The following is a 16108-nucleotide window of genomic DNA, read 5'->3' as shown; positions in this document are numbered from 1 at the left end:
CACCTCTGACACATATATCCTCTTTGTCAATCTTTCCTCACTCATTCTCTCCATGTCACCAAACCATTTCAAAACACCCTTTTCTACTCTCTCAACCACACTCTTTTTATTACCACACATCTCTCTTTCCCTTCCCTTTCATTACTTACTCAATCAAACCACCTCACACCACATATTGTCCTCAAACATCTCATTGCCAGCACATCCACCCTCCTCCGCACAACTCTATCTATAGCCCATGCCTCACAACCATATAACATTGTTGGAACCACCATTCCTTCAAACATACCCATTTTTGCTTTCCAAGATAACGTTCTCGACTTCCACACATTTTTCAACGCTCCCAGAACTTTCGCCCCCTCCCCCACCCTATGATTCACTTCCGCTTCCATGGTTCCATCCCCTGCCAAATCCACTCCCAGATATCTAAAATACTTCACTTCCTCCAGTATTTCTCCATTCAAACTTACCTCCCAGTTGACTTGTCCCTGAACCCTACTGTACCTAATAAATAACCTTGCTCTTATTCACATTTACTCTCAGCATTCTTCTTTCATACACTTTACCAAACTCCATCGCCAGCTTCTGCAGTTGCCCCTCATTCCCAAACTCTTGCATTCACCTCTCTAACAACCCCATCCATAAACAAATTAAACAACCATGGAGACATCACACACCCCTTCCGAAAACCAACATTCTCTGAGAGCCAATCACTTTCCTCTCTTCCTGCTCGTACACATGCCTTACATCCTCGATAAAAACTTTTCACTGCTTCTAACAACTTGCCTCCCACACTATATATTCTTAATACCTTCCACAGAGCATCTCTATCAACTCTACCTTCTCCAGATCCATAAATGCTGCATACAAATCCTTTTTTGCTTTTCTAAGTATTTCTCAAATACATTCTTCAAAGCAAACACCTGATCCACACATCCTCTACCACTCTGCTCTTCCCCATACAGTATTATTATCAATTTATTATTATATTATACTTTGTCGCTGTCTCCCGCGTTAGCGAAGTAGCGCAAGGAAACAGACAAAAGAATGGCCCAACTCACCCACATACACATGTACATACATATACGTCCACACACGCATATATACATACCTATACATCTCAATGTATACATATATATACACTCACAGACATATACATATATACACATGTACATAATTCATACTGTCTGCCCATATTCATTCCCATTGCCACCCCGCCACATAATGAAATACCAACCCCCTCCCCCTGTATGAGCATGAGGTAGCACAAGGAAAAGACAACAAAGGCCACATTCGCTCACACTCGGTCTCTAGCTGTCATGTATAATGCACCGAAACCGCAGCTCCCTTTCCACATCCAGGCCCCACAGAACTTTCCATAGTTTACCCCAGACGCTTAACATGCCCTGGTTCAATCCATTGACAGCACATCGACCCCGATATACCACATCGTTCCAATTCACTCTATTCCTTGCACGCCTTTCATCCTCCTGCATGTTCGGGCCCCGATCACTCAAAATCTTTTTTACTCCGTCTTTCCACCTCCAGTTTGGTCTCCCACTTCTCCTCGTTCCCTCCACCTCTGACACAAATATGTTCTTTGTCAATCTTTCCTCACTCACTCTCTCCATGTGACCAAACCATTTCAAAACACCCTCTTCTACTCTCTCAACCACACTCTTTTTACCATAACACATCTCTCTTACCCTTTCATTACTTACTCGATCAAACCACCTCACACCACATATTGTCCTCAAACATCTCATTTCCAGCATGTCCACCCTCCTCCACACAACTCTATCTATAGCCCACGCCTCACAACCATATATCATTGTTGGAACCACTATTCCTTCAAACATAACCATTTTTGCTTTCCAAGTTAACATTCTTGACTTCTGCACATTCTTCAACGGTCCCAAAACTTTCACCCCCCTCTCCCACCTTATGATTCACTTCCGCTTCCATGGTTCCATCCGCTGCCAAATCCACTCCCAGATATCTAAAACACTTCACTTCCTCCAGTTTTTCTCCATTCAAACTTACCTCCCAATTGATTTGTCCCTCAACCCTACTGTACCTAATAACCTTGTTCTTATTCACATTTACTCTCAACTTTCTTCTTTCACACACTTTACCAAACTCAGTCACCAGCTTCAGCAGTTTCTCACCCGAATCAGTCACCAGCGCTGTATCATCAGCGAACAACAACTGACTCACTTCCCAAGCTCTCTCATCCACAACAGACTGCATACTTGCCCCTCTTTCCAAAACTCTTGCATTCACCTCCCTAACAACCCCATCCATAAACAAATTAAACAACCATGGAGACATCACGCACCCCTGCCGCAAACCAATCACTTTCCTTTCCTCTGTTCCTACACGTACACATGCCTTACATCCTCGATAAAAACTTTTCACTGCTTCTAGCAACTTGCCTCCCACACCATATATTCTTAATACCTTCCACAGAGCATCTCTATCAACTTTATCATATGCTTTCTATCCATAAATGCTACATACAAATCCATTTGCTTTTCTAAGTATTTCTCACATACATTCTTCAAAGCAAACACCTGACCCACACATCCTCTACCACTTCTGAAACCACACTGCTCTTCCCCAATCTTATGCTCTGTGCATGCCTTCACCCTCTCAATCAATACTCAACAAACTTATACCTCTGTAATTTGAGCACTCACTTTTATCCCCTTTGCCTTTGTACAATGGCACTATGCACGCATTCCGCCAATCCTCAGGCACCTCACCATGAGATACATACATTAAATAATCTTACCAACCAGTCAACAATACTTTATCATAATATCAGTGAAATGACATTAGATGTGCATTCAAAGAGGGTTTTCTGCATTCTTAGCTATTTATGACATCTTGGAGCCAAAATCTTTCCTTTGGTAACGCATCCCATCTGAAAATGGGTTTCATTATACATGCACCTTTTCACATGCAAATTTATTATCAATGTCATGGGATGGGTGTAAAGCTCAAGGGATACACCTGTAGAATGAAAAAAATTCCCGTAAAATTGCTTAACGTCTTTCATCCTAAACACTTTCTTTTGAGTAATAGGAAACAAGTACCTAAAATTTTTTAGCTTGAGACAATGTGTGTGCTTACAGCAGCAAGCACCTAGATCTCAATGATGTTCTTACTAAATCTCCTAGGATCTTACAGAATACTTTTATTTAAAAGTATGCAAAGACAAGAAAACAAGAAAATTTCTTTGCAAATCTATAATTTTATATGAATCATTACAAATATCTGTACACAATAATTGCATTGATAAGTTGCACATATCAGTACTACCAAGTTCATAATGGCATTCAAGTTCACAGAATTAAACACAAAATATACAAATATACAGGAAATGCTTGTTTACCTGAACCCACGTTCAGGCAAACAATCTATTCAATAAAGTTACCCTCTAATGCACTTCTTCCTCACTGTAGCTTTAGTCTATGATGAAAATTAACTCTATGCCCCTTTTAAAAATATACAAGGTCAGCCATCACCCCTATTTCATAAAGTCCCATGCATTTACACATTACTCATGAGAGAAGTCAGTATACACTGCTCATAGGTCAATGCATCCATTTTTGACTTGACAGGTGATTTAAAAAACAAAAGGCTAAAAAGTATTGTGGACTTAAATAGTAATCATATTTCTCCATGGGCAAACTTATTCGTCTTCCTTTCTCATATACCTAGGGGTAATGCATTAATTTTATATGTACTATGACCAAGCAAAACAAGGTGACAAATTTTCTTATTCTTGTTACTATCCTGCATTTACCATATTAAGCTTTCTTTGCCTTCCCACTTCTCATCTTCATATAAGATATATTTCAATCGGTCACAAAATGCTTCGAGTATATGCTGAACTAATAGTTTACATATTGTTCATTTATATCCTCTTCATTATGATTTAATACATTTTCAAATTACTGTTGAACTCAGCATTCATTAAGCAAGGCACTTCACTGTTAATTCACAAGCACTTATGCAGCAAGTATCCATCTGTATGCTGCATTTTCTGCTCATTTCGGTTTGTTTGGTGAAATAGCAAGCTGGCTAACACCATTCACAACAATAAGATAAACAATGTGTATTACAACATCAGTGATTTTTCAGTAAATTTCCCCAGCAACAATAACAATATATGGACCTATTGAAAGAATATAATCTGACAACACGAAAGGAAATATATTCTAACATTTGAAGACATAAAAACACTGTTAGTCCTTGTCAATTTTTCAATACCAGTTGTACATCTCTTGATTTTTGCTTTTGCTTATGAATGTGTGGAGCTCTTAATCATTATTATTCCAGTTTCTACCACATCTGGCTGTACATGAGAATATATTTGCAAAATTCATTTGTACAGCATTAACATATATAGAGTACATACTTAAAGAAGCTTCTTAAGTGTTGCAGGAGCTTCAGAGAAGGTAGAAGAGACCCCTAAGGAAGGAAGGTAAGAAGTACATCCTAAACGAGTTTAATGATTAGCACACAGACTTAAAACCAAACCCTCACCAAGAAAAAATGTTACAAATCCAAACATGGGAAGGAAGCCAATCCAAAGAACAAGGGTCCACTGTTAAACAGTCAATAATGTATATTACTACATAATGAAAATATGAAATCATATTATACACCATGTTAAATGTTTACAGACTGCTGAACTAAATTTAGTTGTATTCCACTTAGATTGTTGTTGATACTTTCAAGCCAAATAACCTCTGTTACCACTAAAGGATTTATCATATGTATTTCAAAGCTTTTCAGCCTGCACATTTACAAGGTAATTTGTGAAATATTTTTCCTGATTCTGAAATTATGGTGAAAGTAGGTTTTCCTTAATGTGTTTTACAAAAATGAACAGCTCTCCATCGAGTTATATTCATTTCCTACACAAACACACAAAGTAAATTTGTGATAATAATGTAACAGAATTTTTCCAGCACTGAATAGTTATCCAAATAAAGTTGCCTACTCACTTTGATTCAATCATATTGCTCACATACACAAACAACATTACTATACCTAAATTCACACCCAGTGTGCAATACATTAGCCAATCCTTTCATTTTATTCTATCTATGAAAAGGCGTACAACATACATAAATTCTTTTTCATTAGAATGACAACTTACTCTTGTCCTGCAATCCAAAAAGGAACTATCATTACAGTGCTTGATACTCTTTAATAATACTTCCTGCTATGACTAAACGTTGGATTTCAGATGTTCCTTCATAGATTTCAGTGATGCGTGCATCTCGATAGTGTCTCTCTGCTGGCATGTCACTAACATATCCCATGCCTCCAAGAATCTGTATGGCTTGGTGAGCACAGAAAGTGGCTGTTTCTGAGGCAGCTAATTTTGCCATTGCAGCATGCTGTGGAAATTGGGAAATACTACAGCCAAAACAATTCTGTACAAGAAAATTAAACTAGAAACTAAACATAATTTATGATAAGTTTTAAACTTTGATGGGCAATTACAAGAACTGTCATAATGTAAGAAATTAAAAAAAAAAAAAATAACTGCAGAAAAATGATGGGTGAGAACATGGCTGGTGAAAGTAAGTGAGACTGTGTGGGGAAAGTCTCTTTTAAGAGACTGAGTGTATACTTGCAAAAGGTTAGATTATATAAAGCTAGGGTAGTGGATGAGGAATGGGAGGTGTAAATTTGAGGAAGCGGTACAAGAGAAGGGTGTGGTATATGGAAGTTGGGAGGTTGGTAGGTGAGAGAGAGTAATAAGTGGTGGGACGATGAAGTAAAGTTGCTTATGAAAGAAAAAAAAAAAGATTTGTATGGATATTAGTTACAGGAAATAAGTGCGAGTGACAAACGTACAAAAGAAAAAAGCAGGAAGTCAAGAGAAAGGTGCTGCTGAAAAAGAGAGCAAATGAGACTTTCGGTGAGTAAGTATCAACAAACTAGAGGGAGAATAAGAAAATATTTTGAAAGGATATTAATAGTGTGAGAAAGCAAAAAAATAAATGGAACCATCAGTGAATGGGGAAAGTGTTAACAGGAAGAGATGAAGTGAAAAGGAGGAGCAAGTACTTTAAAAGACTTGAATGTGTTTGATGACAGGGTGCAAGATGTATGGTGTTTGGGATGGGAAGGTATGGAAAGTGTTTGAGTCATGGCAAGTGGTTTTGTGAAATAAAAAGAGGTATGACAATATGTTGCAAGGCAGCTGGAATCGATGGAACTATCATTAAATTTCTCATGTGTTGCTGACTGATTAGTTAGCAGTTTCAACATGTGTTAGGATCACACTGAGGTGCCTGAGGACTGGTAGAATGCTGTTTAGTGTCGCTGTATAAAGGCAAGAGTTTGAGTTACAGAAGTATAAGCCTGTTAAGTGTACCAAGGAAGCTGTATGAGAGACTGGTGAAAAAGAGGGTGATGCCATGCATGAGAATCAGATTGGGGAAGAACAATATAGTTTTAGGATTGGAAGAGGATGTGTGGATCAGGTGCTTGCTTTGAAGTATGAGAGATACTTTGAGAAACAGAGGGATTTGTATGTGGCATGTATGGCTCTTGAAAACACACATGATAGGGTCGACAGAGATGCTCTGTGGAAGGAGCTGTGAATACATGGTGAAGGATGAAAGCTATCTGAAGCAGAGTAGGTTTCATCAAGAGAGTAAGGCATGTGTCAGAGTGGGTAGAGACGAGAGTGAGTGGTTCCAGGTAAAGGTGGGTCTGCGGCTAGTATGTGTGATTTAAACATGGCTGTTTAATCTGTTTATGGATAAGGTGAGGGAGGTAAAGGCAAGCTGTCTTGAAGAGAGGAGCAGGTATGCATAATGTTGAGTGTGGGGGACCCTGGGAGATGAGTCAATTGTTGCTTGCTGATGATAGGATGCTGACTGCAGATTCAAATGAAGAACTGCAGAAGCTGGTGTGTGAGTCCGGAAGAGTGTGTGAAAGGAGAAACTAACACCAGGACTCACAAAAATTGGTCTGGGCATAATCATAAATAAATAAATGGAACCATGGGAGCCATAGGTGAATGAGCAAGCAAAGGTCTCGGGTAATTACCTATTTTCACTGTACAAGGAGGGAGATTTACACTCGTGGGCCCCAGTCTACTGAACATTCTCTGCTATCATAAAACCTTTTACATTTATGTATGCTGTCAGTATTGAACCTGTTCTCAGTCATTCTGTTCCATTTTTCCACTATTACTTTTTTTTTTCTTTCTGGCAAATGTTTGCAGACCTGACTCTTAAAAGGAGAAAGGTATATGAAAAGGGAAAGACAAAGAGAATTCCACAGCTAAGCTGTTCAAGGGAAGGATGTATCACAACAGCCAATCTTCGAATGGCCAGTCTCCACACAGAAGCAGTGGGAAGCAGCAGCTAAATGCATACCATGAGGTGGGGACACATGCAGACAGTTCACAAGAGTAATGACCAAAATCATACTTTCAAAAAAGAGAGAGTGGCAGCATCACAGCACACAGGAAGGGAAGGTTGAAGAGAAGACATGATGCAAGGAAAATTAATGAGACGGAAGGCCTTTGATTCAACTCTAGTTCATAAGTGGGGGTTGAGCCACTCCAGGTGAGCTAAAAGTATTCCATACTTAGGCAAATACAACCCCTGCAGATGTGACACAGCAGCTCACAAAAAAATTACTCAATACTTATAAAGCTGTCCCATCTTTTGAGAAGTAGACTTCATGATATTGATTATGTGGGGTTCAAAGGATAAAGTGAAGGATATGGTTATGACCAGCATGTTTATATGATTACACGGCAAAATATGGTCTCCTGAAATTGAACAGCGAGAAACAAATGATTCTTAGAAACAGAAATAAGGAGAAATTAAGTTTTAGCACTGTCAAATTTTACAAGGCTACTGGTTCCCCATTCCAAAATGCTGCAGAGATCTGAATTGAAATTGGAAATATGATCAGTATTAGAAATAGAATATGTAGTAAAGGGAATTTTGACTGACTGATTGATATGTTTATTGAGAAAAAAATACACTCTCTCAAAGGGATGAGGTGACATAAGTCATCCCCACCCCAGTCGTAGAATGTCCCTCCACAGACTCATAGAACTCTACATGTAATAAACTTATATTCTAGGTGCAAAAGGCCAATATCTATTTAATATTTCACTTATTTTCCCAGTTACACATACATTCAACTTTGTGAAATTATCAATCTGTGCATTTCTAAATTCCCTAAGTAACTGAGATTTCAGTATATAATGAGGGCAAAGTGTGGGATCTGGATTGTCTGCACATTCTACATTCTTCATCTTGCTAGTGAGCTGAAATATGTAGAATGAAATCATCAGCATCAGAGTTACAAGACTAATGATAATAGCATGAAACCCTGAGAAACACCATTATTAATAGAATAGGAAGGGGAATTTTCTCCAACAACAACAGCTGCAATGGACTGCCAGGCCTAAAAGTAAACTATGCATTAGAGAACACAAAGAAGCAGTAAGCCAAAGGTAGGGAGTTTTGAAAGCAAAGACTTATGTTGCACCTTATCAAGTGTCTTGGAGATCTCAATAGCTACGACAAGTTTCACCAAAATCCCTGACAGGTGAGGACCAGGGATGAGTCACAGGAGAGATCATCAGTGGGCCTAACACAGCAAATCCCATATGGGATTCTAAGTGTTTGGCAAAGTGAGAGTTTCAAAGACTCTGGCTATAAAAAAAGAAGAGAGAGCAATTGGGCAAAAGTTGGAGGGGTTAGAGCAGTGTCCTTCTTAGGAATGAGCTGTTCCATGGCATGCTTCTAAGCAAAGGGGAAAGTTGGGGTTTTTAGACAAAGGTGAAACAAGAGGAGGTATGCCATCCAAGCCATACATCTAGTATACATGGATCTGGAAGAGTACCTGGAAAACTATTTTTTTTTTCTTTTTTATTATACTTTGTCGCTGTCTCCCGCGTTAGCGAGGTAGCGCAAGGAAACAGACGAAAGAATGGCCCAGCCCACCCACATACACATGTATATACATGCACATCCACACACGCATATACATACCTATACATCTCAACGTATACATATATATATACACACAGAGACATATACATATATGCACATATACATAATTCATACTGTCTGCCCTCATTCATTTCCATCGCCACCCCACCACACATGAAATGACAACCCCCTCCCCCCTGCATGTGCGCTAGGTAGCGCTAGAAAGCTATATACTATAAAAGGATTTCTTTGTATCCTTTTTAATACGGTTCTTACTTAACTTCATGCTATGGATGCATTGCCGAATGTGTGAAAATAGAGGTCAATGTCTTTTATGGGCAAAGATGGGTATGCTTGATGGTATGGAAGTCCTGTTGGTGCTATATGGATATCAGACAAAATGTTAAGGATATGGTGAATGAGTTGGAAATGAAATGTTTTAGGACAATATGTGGTGTGAGAAAGGTTGATTGAATAAGAAATAGGGTAAGAGAGAGATGTGATAGTGAGAGAAGTATGTATGAGAAATCTGAAGAGGGTATGCTAAAATAATCTAGACTTATAGCAAGGATGAGTGAGAAATGGATGACTCAGATGGTACACATGTCAGAAGTGGAAGGAATAAGGAAAAGGCAGAAAACAAGAAGGTGGAAGAATGGAGTGAAAGATCCTTTAAAGCCTTGGGTCTGAACATGAAAAAGGGTGTGAGGTGTGCAAGGGAAAGAGCGTATTGGAGTGATGTACTTTACAAGGGAGGACATGCTGTCAATGGACTGTACCAGGGCACATGAAGCAATTGGGGGAAACTACAGAATGGCCTGTGGGCCCTGACTGTGGACAGGGGACTCAAGAGTTTGCTGCATTATACATGACAACTAGAGAATGGATGTAAGTGAATGAGGCCATTTCTTCACCTTTTCCTGCTGCTACCTTACTAACAAGAAATGATGGTCATTATCTAACTATATCTCTGATGCCTGTCCAGATACAGATAGACAAACATGTTCACCATTTCCTGTGTTAGTGAGGTAGAAGCAGGATCCACCGAAGAAATAGCCTCATGGTGAAAATATGTGAAAAAACTAGTCTACTGGTTTGTTCACAATACTTAATCTCCATGCACAGAACACAGATGAAAGTACTCATTTCACTTACAGTAGTAGTTTAAAGTTCATCTTGCTACTCCAATTATATCATCAGAGGTAAAAAATAATTGCTTGATGAAAAGGGTTTTGAAGAAAACTGTCCAGTAAAAAACCTACGCTAACAACATATAATCAAACTACCCACACACACACACACAATGGTTGTCAGAAGAGGTCCAGGCAGTGAGCCCTGTTTCTTTCAAGATTTTGGAGGATCTACAGCTCATGAAGTCTATTATATACAAGTGGTGAAGTAGAATAATGGGCCCCTGAATGGTAAATGCATTAGATATTAAGTCTGAGAGCATCAATTTTGTGAGTTTAAATAGGGTTTGAGAGTGGAAGTTTCCTGAGTTCAAATTCAGTGAGGGGGTTTTGCCAAGTTGAGCGAATCATGTCGTTTCTTTCTTTTATTTGCATCATTTTAAGGAGACCCAGTTTGTAAGAGAATGAATGGATAACACTGAAAGGAACAGCTGCTGTAATTCAGTACATGAAAGTGCGACTTGCTAAAGGGGAGTAAAATTTTAATTTTTAATGTAACCAAATGGCAACACCTTATTAGTTGATTACCTAAATTCTCCTCAGGTTGTAAGTTCATGATCTAGTCTGAGGTTGCGCATATTCAGTAAATCTTGCTGTTATGTCACAATGATGAAATTTGTTGCCATCTTATTTTCCATACGGCTGTTTATGGCCACAGTGGTGTTCTGAGTAAATGCAGCTGTCCAACACATTTCTGATGGGATCAACATAAAACATAACATGTAATCCATTATTTTTTACTATCCGGGACGAAAAATTAGTAATCAAGTTAAATTTTCCCTGTAAGCCTCTCTTTCTCTACTCATATTCCAGTTCTCAGGCACACCTTTATTATAGCTATATCTACCAGTTCTTTTCTCAAACTTCTCTTCAATAATTTTTGCCTTTGACTAATTCCTAATCAGAAATGAGCTTAAGCTTCAGTCCTTTTTAAAAATAACTCGGCTTCTCCATACCATCAATGATGTAACACAGATGGAATATTTTATCAACTACTTTAAGAAACAGATATTGTAGAGATTACTGTAAAGAAATAAAATCACACAATAAAAAACAACAAATCTGACCTTAGAGAATGGCTTCCCTTCATCTTTCAGTACAGCTGCTTTATAGGTAAGAAGACGGGATGATTCAATCTTCAGTGCCATATCAGCAATTTTTTGCTGCAAAATAAAATGTAATACTTAGTTCACAAATTAATAAAGCACAATAGAATCCATACAAGAAAAAATATGAGAAAAATAATTACCAACACAATGCACATAATGTATGATATTAAGTGAATAGGAGTGGAAGGTATTTAAAGCAACAATGCTTTCATGTGTGGGTAAAGAGTAAGGTTATGGAGAAGAGATATGGTGGTATGAGAAAAGAAAGTTATGGAGAAAATAATTTGCTAATGACAGAAAAATGGGAAATGTATGGGCAGAATCTGCAGGAAAGTGATGGGAAGGAGTACAAAGAAAGTAGGAGGGACCATTGAAGAAGAAAGCAAATGACAGCTGGAGTGAGCTTAGAATGAGAGAGCTTGAGCCACAAGCAAAAGCAAACTAAAGCCAAAGAGAATGAGCTAAAGTGTAAATAACCATGAAGTTAAGGAGAGATAACATAAGAGCGTGCGATGGCTTAGGTGAAGAAAGATACTGAGTGCAAGACAGCATGAAATTAGAAGTTAAAAAGCCAAAACTTAGGATATCTTATGATAGAGTTGATAGAGATGCTCTGTGGAAGGTATTAAGAATATATGGTGTGGGAGGCAAGTTGTTAGAAGCAGTGAAAAGTTTTTATCGAGGATGTAAGGCATGTGTACGTGTAAGAAGAGAGGAAAGTGATTGGTTCTTAGTGAATGTAGGTTTGCGGCAGGGGTGTGTGATGTCTCCATGGTTGTTTAATTTGTTTATGGATGGGGTTGTTAGGGAGGTGAATGCAAGAGTTTTGGAAAGAGGGGCAAGTATGAAGTCTGTTGGGGATGAGAGAGCTTGGGAAGTGAGTCAGTTGTTGATCGCTGATGATACAGCGCTGGTGGCTGATTCATGTGAGAAACTGCAGAAGCTGGTGACTGAGTTTGGTAAAGTGTGTGAAAGAAGAAAGTTAAGAGTAAATGTGAATAAGAGCAAGGTTATTAAGTACAGTAGGGTTGAGGGTCAAGTCAATTGGGAGGTAAGTTTGAATGGAGAAAAACTGGAGGAAGTAAAGTGTTTTAGATATCTGGGAGTGGATCTGGCAGCGGATGGAACCATGGAAGCGGAAGTGGATCACAGGGAGGGGGCGAAAATCCTGGGAGCCTTGAAGAATATGTGGAAGTCGAGAACATTATCTCGGAAAGCAAAAATGGGTATGTTTGAAGGAATAGTGGTTCCAACAATGTTGTATGGTTGCGAGGCGTGGGCTATGGATAGAGTTGTGCGCAGGAGGATGGATGCGCTGGAAATGAGATGTTTGAGGACAATGTGTGGTGTGAGGTGGTTTGATCGAGTAAGTAACGTAAGGGTAAGAGAGATGTGTGGAAATAAAAAGAGCGTGGTTGAGAGAGCAGAAGAGGGTGTTTTGAAATGGTTTGGGCACATGGAGAGAATGAGTGAGGAAAGATTGACCAAGAGGATATATGTGTCGGAGGTGGAGGGAACGAGGAGAAGTGGGAGACCAAATTGGAGGTGGAAAGATGGAGTGAAAAAGATTTTGAGTGATCGGGGCCTGAACATGCAGGAGGGTGAAAGGCGGGCAAGGAATAGAGTGAATTGGATCGATGTGGTATACTGGGGTTGACGTGCTGTCAGTGGATTGAATCAGGGCATGTGAAGCGTCTGGGGTAAACCATGGAAAGCCGTGTAGGTATGTATATTTGCGTGTGTGGACGTATGTATATACAGGTGTATGGGGGTGGGTTGGGCCATTTCTTTCGTCTGTTTCCTTGCGCTACCTCGCAAACGCAGGAGACAGCGACAAAGCAAAAAAAAATATATATATATTATCCTTGGGGATAGGGGATTAAGAATACTTCCCACGTATTCCCTGCGTGTCGTAGAAGGCGACTAAAAGGGAGGGAGCGGGGGGCTGGAAATCCTCCCCTCTCGTTTTTTTTTTTTTAATTTTCCAAAAGAAGGAACAGAGGGGGCCAGGTGAGGATATTCCAAAAAAGGCCCAGTCCTCTGTCCTTAATGCTACCTCGCTAATGCGGGAAATGGCAAATAGTTTAAAAGAAAAAAAAATATTTAAAGAAATGTGATATCAGTACCAGTATCTAATTTTCATGAAAACAACAAGATTACTCCTTGAACAATTACCTCATATAGCACTGTGTGCTTAATACTTTTGAGGTGGTTTGGGCATGTGGAAAGAATGCAAGATGGGGAGTTTACAAGAATGTACAATAGTACAAGTAAAGGAGTTGGTGTGAGAGGAAGACCACCTGTGACACAGGTAAGTAGAGTGGAAGGAGAGAGGAAAATGGGGGAAGAATGCATGGAATGGTGTACGTGGAGGAGAAATGTAAGGATGAGGATAAGTGCTGACTCTTTTACAGTGACCACCCCCTTGATGGGATTTCCCAAAGGGAAAGAGCATCAGAAATATAGATAGATACATAGATGATAGATAGTATTGTGTAGGTGCCACATGAAAAATGTCCCATCCTCATAAATGGTGCATTTTCAGGTAAGGACCAAACAATTTCCAATTCTTAGTCATTATGTGATGATAATACTGGAAAAAAAATCTGAAAACTTATATAGAAAATGGTTCCTATAATCATTAATGACAAAAACTGGGGAGACTTAAGTAGAGTGAAAATACTAATTACATATAACAAACGAAGGAGTTGGACATATTACATGACAGATAATGTAGTTCTATGGAGGTAAACAGAGATTTTAAGAACAAAGTTTTTCTTAACAGTGTTTAAGAGACATGCAGAATCTAATGTAGTAACTTCTTTGGAGAAAAAAGAGGCTGAAGTTCTAAAAAGTGCTGCCACTTCAGCAATTAATCATGTTTTTAATCATAAAAAATCTTATTAAACCTTAGAATATTACAAGACTTTCAAGATATCCAAAGTTTGATGTTAAATATTCACCACAAGTGACTGATAATTTTTCTAACTTGACCGTACCTACAGGAAATATAAAACCTGGGAATTTTCCTCAAACTCTTTGGCTTGTTATTATCACTGACTATATATATATATTTTTTTATAATTATTTATTTATTTATTTATACTTTGTTGCTGTCTCCTGCGTTAGCGAGGTGGCACAAGGAAACAGACGAAAGAATGGCCCAACCCATCCACATACACATGTATATACATATACATCCACACACACACATATACATAGCTATACATCTCAATGTATACATATATATCACACACAGACATATACATATATACACGTGTACATAATTCATAGTCTGCCCTTATTCATTCCCATCGCCACCCCGCCACACATGAAATGAAAACCCCCTCCCTCCTGCACGTGCGCGAGGTAGCGCTAGGAAAAGACAACAAAGGCCACATTCATTCACACTCAGTCTCTAGCTGTCATGTATAATGCATCAAAACCACAGCTCCCTCTCCACATCCAGGCCCCACAAAACTTTCCATGGTTAACCCCAGACGCTTCACATGCCCTGGTTCAATCCATTGACAGCACATCACCCCGGTATACCACATCGTTCCAATTCACTCTATTCCTTGCATGCCTTTCACCCTCCTGCATGTTCAGGCCCTGATTGCTCAAAATCTTTTTCACTCCATCTTTCCAACTCCAATTTGGTCTCCCACTTCTCCTCGTTCCCTCCACCTCTGACACATATATCCTGTTTTTCAATCTTTCCTCACTCGTTCTCTCCATGTAACAAAACCATTTCAAAACACCCTCTTCTGCTCTCTCAACCACACTCTTTTTATTACGACACATCTCTCTTACCCTTTCATTACTTACTCGATCAAACCACCTCACATCACATATTGTCCTCAAACATCTCATTTCCAGCACATCCACCCTCCTGCGCACAACTCTATCTATAGCCCACTCCTCGCAACCATATAAGATTGTTGGAACCACTATTCCTTCAGACATGCCCATTTTTGCTTTCCAAGATAACGTTCTCGACTTCCACACATTTTTCAACGCTCCCAGAACTTTTGCCCTCTCCCCCACCCTATGATTCACTTCCGCTTCCATGGTTCCATCCACGGCTAAATCCACTCCCAGATATCTAAAACTGAAGTACTTCACTTCCTCCAGTTTTTCTCCATTCAAACTTACCTCCCAATTGACTTGTCCCTCAACCCTAATGTACCTAATAACCTTGCTCTTATTCACATTCACTCTCAGCTTTCTTCTTTCACACACTTTACCAAACTCAGTCACCAGCTTCTGCAGTTTCTCACCCGAGTCAGCCACCAGTGCTGTATCATCAGTGAACAACAACTGACTCACTTCCCAAGCTCTCTCATCCACAACAGACTGCATACTTGCCCCTGTTTCCAAAACTCTTGCATTCACCTCCCTAACAACCCCATCCATAAACAAATTAAACAACCATGGAGACATCACGCACCCCTGCCGCAAACCAACATTCACTAAGAAGCAATCACTTTCCTCTCTTCCTACATGTAAACACACACACACACACATATATATGGGAGGTGGGTTGATTAGAAAGGGTAGTGAGTGGTGGGATGAAGAAGTAAGATTATTAGTGAAAGAGAAGAGAGAGGCATTTGGACGATTTTTGCAAGGAAAAAATGAAATTGAGTGGGAGATGTATAAAAGAAAGAGACAGGAGGTCAAGAGAAAGGTGCAAGAGGTGAAAAAGAGGGCAAATGAGAGTTGGGGTGAGAGAGTATCATTAAATTTTAGGGAGAATAAAAAGATCTTCTGGAAGGAGGTAAATAAAGTGCATAAGACAAGGGAGCAAATGGGA

The 16108-nt window shown here is 39.3% G+C and overlaps 1 protein-coding gene across 3 annotated transcripts in view; it reads right to left on the bottom strand.

The window, feature by feature from the left end:
• Positions 1 to 3236: 3236 nt before the first annotated feature.
• The window catches only part of Arc42 (Activator-recruited cofactor subunit 42), a 106954-nt gene continuing 94082 nt past the window's right edge, over positions 3237 to 16108 (bottom strand). For 2 of the 3 annotated variants that reach the window (XM_071664812.1, XM_071664811.1), the window contains exons 8-9: positions 11251 to 11346; positions 3237 to 5417 (exon numbers count right to left, since the gene is read on the bottom strand). In XM_071664812.1, the coding sequence (XP_071520913.1) occupies positions 5205 to 5417; positions 11251 to 11346 (309 nt within the window). In that variant the 3' untranslated portion in view covers positions 3237 to 5204. Of the gene's footprint in view, positions 5418 to 10535; positions 10878 to 11250; positions 11347 to 16108 lie in introns of those variants that run through there. The other variant, XM_071664813.1, reaches the window with a different exon arrangement.

Source organism: Panulirus ornatus, chromosome 9 (assembly GCF_036320965.1).
Source record: "Panulirus ornatus isolate Po-2019 chromosome 9, ASM3632096v1, whole genome shotgun sequence".
In the NCBI taxonomy this organism is placed as follows: domain Eukaryota; kingdom Metazoa; phylum Arthropoda; class Malacostraca; order Decapoda; family Palinuridae; genus Panulirus; species Panulirus ornatus.
This window is presented reverse-complemented; position numbering and strand designations above follow the sequence as displayed.